General features: G+C 31.4%; 1 protein-coding gene across 1 annotated transcript; it reads left to right on the top strand.

Moving 5' to 3' along the window:
* The first annotated feature begins 1,986 nt into the window (after positions 1 to 1,986).
* Positions 1,987 to 3,383, top strand: LOC131641701 (protein LPA2-like). The gene is made up of 2 exons (XM_058912000.1): positions 1,987 to 2,402; positions 2,764 to 3,383. Exons 1-2 carry the CDS (start codon positions 2,051 to 2,053, stop codon positions 2,907 to 2,909), a joined length of 498 nt encoding a protein of 165 aa, XP_058767983.1. The 5' UTR covers positions 1,987 to 2,050; the 3' UTR covers positions 2,910 to 3,383.
* Positions 3,384 to 7,866: the final 4,483 nt, after the last annotated feature.

Below are 7,866 nucleotides of genomic sequence, written 5' to 3'. Positions count from 1 at the left end.
GCAGGAGTAATGGGTCACGTGCCAGCAATTTCGGAAGGAAGTTGTAAAACTGCTGTTCATTTTCCTTGGGAGTGGGAGGTTATGATGACAATAACTGCACGCACGTCTTGATGAGATGTTTTTGGGAAATCAAGTCGTGATTGACTGACAGTTATTAGACCTTTGGGTCTATGAAAAGTTTTTGTTCGAAATCTAATAATTACAAAAAAATGCCTATCTCTGCATGGATTCGAAATAGACATTTATTGAGGGAAATTTGTTAGCTGGAGATTTCGACCAAAGGATCATAATGCTTTGAAGTCTTGTGTTATGAAGAAGAAATGGCTTTTGTGAAGCTATTCTGAATCTTTTCCTTGAAGGAGAAGATTTGTTTCTATCGAAGGTTATGACTGAAGAGATTCTGTAATCTTCACAAGTTCTCTTCGACAGTAGCGTTGGCAGAGTCGAAGCTTTGAGCGGGAAGATTTAAAATTCAAATGGAACAGCTCTGCTTGGCGAACGCGTGGAAGTATCTGAAGCGAAGCAACGTTTGAAATATTGAACGTGGCAGTAATCTATGTAGAGACCGTTATGGTCGAACTAGTATAAATAGGAGTTTTAATGTTTAGATTTGGTGTGTTCAAACAGATATACATAAATTCACTAAAAATACTCAAAGTACCAGCGTTAGAGAAACGAGTCTTTGTTGAACAAATGTATGTGCAAGAACATCTTGTTTATTTTATTCGAAGTTAATTTATTTTTATATAAACACAAGTTGCTTTACATTATTTTATCATCATTTAGTTTCCAGTCGAATTTACATTTCGCTTTATCATTTTTACTCTCGAAATCCTTTACTTTCACAGGAAATTTATAGATTTTGTCAAAGTCTTTATACTTTATTTTCTGATTCATTGTCGAATCCTTGTCATTGTAAAATCCTTCATCATCATACAAAAAACTTAATCATTTAAATATAAGATCAAAACAATGAGTCAGATTATAAGAATTCTAGCATTCGAGACACATGTCCTAGGGTCAATCTAGTCGATCCTGTGAGTTACCAAAGATATATTGTTTGGAAGACTAGCGGCTGTTTGTCAGAAATCACTGGTAAACACAATACAAATGAAATGGGATCTTAGGGTCAAAAATTGGGATATGAAACCTACTAAATGTGCATCAAATCTATGATAAACGTAATCAAATGAATAAATTGAAAGAAAATAACACAAACATGAACAACAACAACCCACGATATAACCAACACCCAATGATGGAAGCCTCCGAAAAAAGATCGGATAAAGTGCTACGTTGATGCTTCGCTTGTTAACAAAGGAATCCAAGGATTAAGGATTCTTTTTAGGAATAAAGATGGTGAAACTATGGTGGCTAGGACCATATGGATGAAAGGCGATGATAACTCCATGACATCGGAAGCGACGGTGCTACGCAAAGGAGTAGATTTGGCCATAGATTATTGTTTTATGGAGGTGAATTTCAAAACAGACAATGAAGGAATAACTACTTTAGCTAACAACAATGAAGACCACCGAACAAAAATTGGCAAAATTATGAAGGAGATTAGGAAGAAGATGAAAGATTTTTTGTGGGATAGAATTTCTCACAAGGGAAGAGAGAAAAATGTGACGGTTCACATCCTTGTTAGACAAGCTGGACACTAAGACGACCATCCTTGTTAGACAAACTGGACACTAAGGCGGCCGGTTTGGATCGAAGATTATCCTTAATGTCTCAATGCCCAAATTGAAAAGGATAATAGCCTATAATGTGTATTATTTTTACTCCGTATAAAAAAAATCGCATAAGAAAAATAAATAAATAAATTTATATTCACTTAATTTTTAAAATAAAAAATAACAATTAGCCAAATATTAAAGAATTAAACCAAACATAAATAAAAAACCATTTTTTAAAACCAAACCTAAATTAAAAAAAAAAATCATCTAAATACAAAAGAAAAGATTCTAAATGGATATCATTATCATCATCATAGAAAAAGAAACTATGTGGTGAAACCGAGCTCCAAACTCCAACAACAACAAAAATGGCGCTTCAAACACAATTCTCAACTTACTTCACCACCAAAACACATCACTCGTTCTCTCCAATCCTCATAATCAGATCTGAAAAGCCATCTGAACCGTCCGATTCAGTTCCCAAAAACTCCGGGGTGGGTTTTGGCTCGTCTAAAGTGAACACTAAAAGGAAGCAGAAGGGAAAAAGAGAAAGAGCTTCGATAATTCGTCGTAATCCAGTTGAAAAACCAGCGTTGGTGAAGGAACAAGAACCGGTTCAACAGGAAGAGGAACAGGGGGCTTATGAGAATGCTTTTATTCTTGCATGGCTTGGGTTTGGTTCTGTTATTCTTGTTGAGGGTCTTGCTCTTGCAGCTTCAGGTTCGTTTTTTTTTCTCTCTCTTAAATTGAAAGCCTAAGATTGTTAGCAGAGCTATTGGCCCAACACAAACTGCCAATAGCTCTAGCTCTGCTAACGATCCTTATATTTCAAAATAAAATTTTAAATTCAAATGAGTTAATATTTCAGGATGATTATTTTGACAAATTTAAAACTTTTGAGGACCAAATTAATATTTTCATTTCTCAGACAACTCTGCATTTTCTTCCAGACCAATTTTGGGTATTTACTTCAAGCAATTGTATCCTAATCAGTAATTTGTGCTAGGCTCAAGCTCATAACCAAAGGCTTAGTGTCTTCTTACATCGATATTGTGGCTGATATTTTGATGTGTTATTGCAGGCATCTTTCCTGAAGAGTGGGACAAGATCTTTGTCAAGTATCTTTATCCATCCTTCACTCCTACAGTTTTCTTGTTTGTTGCTGGAGCAATAGCATTTGGAGTGGTTAAATATAAGCAGAATGAGAAACTCACGGAGCGGAAATAGCGCGTTTAGTGTAGTAGTAGTGTTAGAAACTTTTGATGTCGGCATAAGTACTATGCGTGACGATGATTGTAATCCTATTATGGCTTCAATTTATTAGAGTCGAAGATGACAAAGGTAACAGAAATGATGTGTGAACTCTGGAAGACTCTCACTGTGAACAATTTCTGTTGGGTCCTAAGCAACTTCTCCGAATGCATCATATGGCCAAGTAGTTGAGGTTTTTGAAAGGGATTCATTTTTTTTATAATTAATTTGATCACTTCGTTTTTAGGTATGGAACTTCTTTTTATTATATTATGTACTGAACTCTTATTTAATCCTTTGCTCTTAAAATATCTTGCAATGATTACTGTGTAAACTACATGTTTGTGTGATGATTTCATGGTTTCAAATAATATTCATCTGAGAGATAGAGAGCACAGGACTCTAAAGATAACTTTGTAGTTGATAATGTGTGAATTATAGAATGAATGATTCTATTTGTAGAGTCAATTGTAGTAAACATAATTTCTAACTTTTTAATTGACTAAGCTAACCAACTAAACAATTCCAACAATAACATTATGTAATAGCCTCTGTGTAGGAGCTGAAACAACCAAACAATTGTTGACTAGAGATTGCCTCATCAACATCCTTTCTTGACTCAACGTAGAGAATCAATGGCGTGGTGTGATCAATTTGCAGAAGGTGGTTTAGCGCCTTCGAGGAGCCTTTCTACTTGATTGCTCATCCATATCGTTTCCGAATGCTTTGAATGCTTTCTTGTTTCTTCGCCCAAAGATATCCAAAATATGAGGCGCTGTCAATTACTACAAAATCTTGAGATCAAGGCGATGATGCACTCTTCTGGTGGTTCAAAAGGCCAGACATGGTTGTTGATGACGGAACTTGAGGAGAATCTCGGAGCCTTTGGGACAAAATTAGGAGTTGCGAGAATTAATTTGTAAAAACGCCACAATCAGAATGAATATCTAACATATAAATCCTGAAGAAGATATCACACAGGGTTATAGAGGTTTTGATTGAAATGTCGGAGTTTAGCGCCACTACAAATTGATAAGATAAAATAAGGTTCAAAGAACCAAAAGAATAAACTTTACTTTTTTTTAATCAATCCAAATCTATCTATGTATAAGCAAATTACAATTTTTAAGTTCTTGGAACAATGAACTCAATAGTCTAATAATTAAAAATAAGTAAATAATACTTAATATTATTTTTTGATTTGAATTAATAAATTAAATTAAATTTAAGCATATTTCTAATAAATTAGTAGAACCTACTTTAAAATAAATCACCCAAAATGATTTATCCATCAACAATTGGAAGATGGTAACATATCTTTTTCAGTTTAATCAGAGGTCTTGAGTTCAAACTCAACTCTAGACATACAACAATGTTAAATTCTTTTGAAGAATTTTGTTGCCCATTATAATCCTCCTCAATTCGGATTCCTGTGTATGATTTAACGGTGAAACACTTTGGGTCCTAAGAATTATGTAATAATTTGCCTTATACAACACCTCATCCATTTCCAATTTATTTTCTCATACGAAATAATCATATTTTGCCTATGAGTCTAAAAGAAAAATTATAGATAATTCTTTAAGATCACATCAATGAAATATCTAAAATTCCATATATGGCCAAAAGCAGTGGCGGACCCAGAAATTTTAGGTAGCCTAGGCAAAAACTTTACGCCATTGATTATTTATCTGTTTTAATTTTCACACCCTATTTTTACTAATTTTGTCCCTAATTTTGCCCCTAAGTTTGTCTAAAAATCGACTATTAAATTGGGGAGAGTATAAAGAAAATAGGGGTTGAGCCCGGGCGCCTGCCCGGACTAGCTGGACCTTAGCTCTGCCCCTGGCCAAAAGAAGACAAACATAACATCACTCACGAAAATAATTTATTTCAACCAAAATTATTATTATTTTTCTTCTTTTCTACTTTTCTTTAATGTACTTTTTCTTCTTTTCTTTCTTTGTTTTCTTTTGCGTTTGCATTTTCTTTCTCTCACAATTTTTCTTCATTTTTACTTCTTCGTGACTTTCTTTTCTCTATTTATCTTTTATTCGCACTTCCTTATCATTTATACTTTTTTAATCACTCCTCTTTATTTTTTTAATTAATAAATTTTTTCATTACTTATTTTGTCCTTACATTCTATTTATAGAATTTGATATTATCCTTTTTTCTTAAATAAAAGCAATTTTGACGGTTTTCAAATAATAATAAGTATCAATTGATGAAATGATCATGCTTTGATCACGTTGTTGTTGTTGTTGTTGTCATTGAAATCATAATAACAAATCTCTTGTTTTGGAAGGAACAATATCACATAGTACTCCATCTTTATGTTCTCCGAGCGTGAATGAAACTCATACTTATGCAGTCACCAAAATATCAACTATTTCTTCAAATTATGGATTCTTAAGAATACAAATTATATAGGTTTCAGAAAGCTCAAGAAATGTAAGTCTCCATTGTGGAAGTATGTGCTTGTTAATATAATTGTCATTAGGTTTTGATGATGATAAAGAGTGAAGAAACTTTAAAGATTACAATTTCATAAGTCAAATGACTTTTAGATGTTGAGAGTTTTTGTGACAGAGGAGTTGATATCAAATATCAAGTAAAGTTTTTGATGATTGAGTGTGATCAAGAAGATATCTCAAGTACACTTTGACAATTAAAGAATCCGATTGAAGTGCTAATCAAGTTAATGAATCAAGTTTACGATCTTGAAGTCTGAAAGAGAGAGAATGTGTGAAAGCTCGCTTCGTCCTGCGTTCAACGTCTTAGAGTGATAAGTTAAATTCTAAAAGGTCAAGAGTAAGTCTTGAAGTACTGAGACAATCACACACACAAAAAATCTTTTTCAAATCCTATATAATTTTGTAAAACCTTTTGAAAACCTATAAAGACTTGTATGAAATTGATTAAAAAGTGTTTTCTAATCAATTAAGGAAGTTTATAATTTGCGTAATCAATTAAGGACTAAGTTCAATCGATCCGATCAAGGTGAAAGATTTCTTAATCAATCGTTTTAGGATTTTCTTTTCTGAATTAAGATTATTGGTTTTGAAGGTGTTTTAAGCAATTACTAGCAAGGGTTAATTGATTACATCAATGAATTGACCCATATATCATTTTCTTTTTTAACCTAAATGTTTTCTATATAATATAGGGTTCTCCTCATTTCTTTTTGCACCAAAAACTTTAAATACAAATCTCTATCTTTCTTCTACTTTTGTTATTTCTGAATTAACTTTTTCACAAAAATTATAATAGTGTTACAAGACTAAAAGGCTCTTGTGAGAACCGTGTTGAAATTGGCGTTGTAATTAACTGCCTTTATTTAAGAGTGTGATTTTATTGTGAACTAGTAGAAGATCCGTGCGTCCGCACGAGTACGTTCATTCATATCTTAGACCATTCAATAAGGTTTGATTGTTGCTTATATATAATTGTTATTATAAAATTACTAATAATTAAAAATATTTAAAAATAAATATGTAGCAAATTACCAACATGATAAACCCAACGTGTCTAATAACTACAAATAAGCATATTGATCAAAGATGAATGTATAAAACGATTATGATAATAAAAAGAAATTTTAATTTATGTAAGTTTAATATTAAAAAAATGATGAATCATGAAATTTGTTATGACAACAATATAATTAAACACCATTTTTTAAAATTATTTTCAATACCAACTACCACTATATTTAGTCAAGTTTGTTAAGCCAAATATGACATTAATATATTACTATTTTTTTTTAAAAATAGCACAAATATATATATATATATATATATATATATATATATATATATATATATATATATATATATATATATATATATATATATATATATATATATATATATATATATATATATATATATATATATATATAAAATTAAAAAAAAGTGAAAATATAATTTTAAATTAGAAAATCATTATATGATCCAAAAAATAAAATTTGTTTTACGTTTTAGGATAGTTGGTAATTTTAGTTGTGGAAAAAATATATTAGTAAATAAAGGTATTTAAAATATTTTCTTGATGTTAGATAATTGGCACATACTTGAAGTATTGTATAGTATGGATGATCGATAGTCATTTTCTTCACAAGAAAAACCAAAACAAACTGCGTGGTACATGTTTATGATACATCACATAAGGGAAACAAAATATGGAAAACATTTAAAGTGTAGGGAAACCATAACATGCAAATTAAAAGGTCCTTGACCATCATTTGTGCTACCCATTCTAGAAGCAAATTGGTATACTAATGGTATAAATTTGAAGGATTGAACCTACAAACAGACTCAAATGCAGTCAACATATGAAACCCCAAATACAAATATTGAAAATGGGGGGATTGACAATGCTTTATACTCTACAAACCTTGTCAATTGTGCTAAGCATGCTATTTACAACATGTTATCTAGAAGAAAAACTAAACCACAAGGAAACAATCCAAAACACCTGAATCTATCAGAAGCAAAACAAACTAAGAGCAACTGCAAACCACTCCCACATCATACTTCTCACCTATAGCTAAATAAGGTTTAGAACATATTATAAAAAACATAGTATTTATTTCAAGATATGCCTTCCCAATCATTGAAACAAACTTATCTAAATTCCCAACCAGCCGCCGCGAGTTAACGTTGAATCGACTTATCCAAGTTTCTAAACCTAAAACTCAATGAGTCATTCTGACATGTTCTCCAGAGCTTTCACTTCCTGCATAAGATAAGACTAAAGTTGTAACTTAAAATTATGAAAACAAACATCTTTACTGAAAAGAGTATAATATTTAAGGAAATGAAACTGCATGATGGATCATATCAACACAACTACATATGATAAAACCCTTCATATTTAGTATGTAGGGAAAAAGTGATTTGATAGATAATAAATCAACTAATTTCGTAAA

The sequence above is a fragment of the Vicia villosa genome, unplaced genomic scaffold (assembly GCF_029867415.1).
Source record: "Vicia villosa cultivar HV-30 ecotype Madison, WI unplaced genomic scaffold, Vvil1.0 ctg.003983F_1_1, whole genome shotgun sequence".
In the NCBI taxonomy this organism is placed as follows: domain Eukaryota; kingdom Viridiplantae; phylum Streptophyta; class Magnoliopsida; order Fabales; family Fabaceae; genus Vicia; species Vicia villosa.
This window is presented reverse-complemented; position numbering and strand designations above follow the sequence as displayed.

Coding starts and splice junctions, on each gene's coding strand:
- LOC131641701 (XM_058912000.1), top strand. CDS start 2,051: ATGGCGCTTCAAACACAATTCTCAACTTACTTCACCACCAAAACACAT. Junction 2,403..2,763: donor TCTTGCTCTTGCAGCTTCAG/GTTCGTTTTTTT, acceptor GTGTTATTGCAG/GCATCTTTCCTGAAGAGTGG.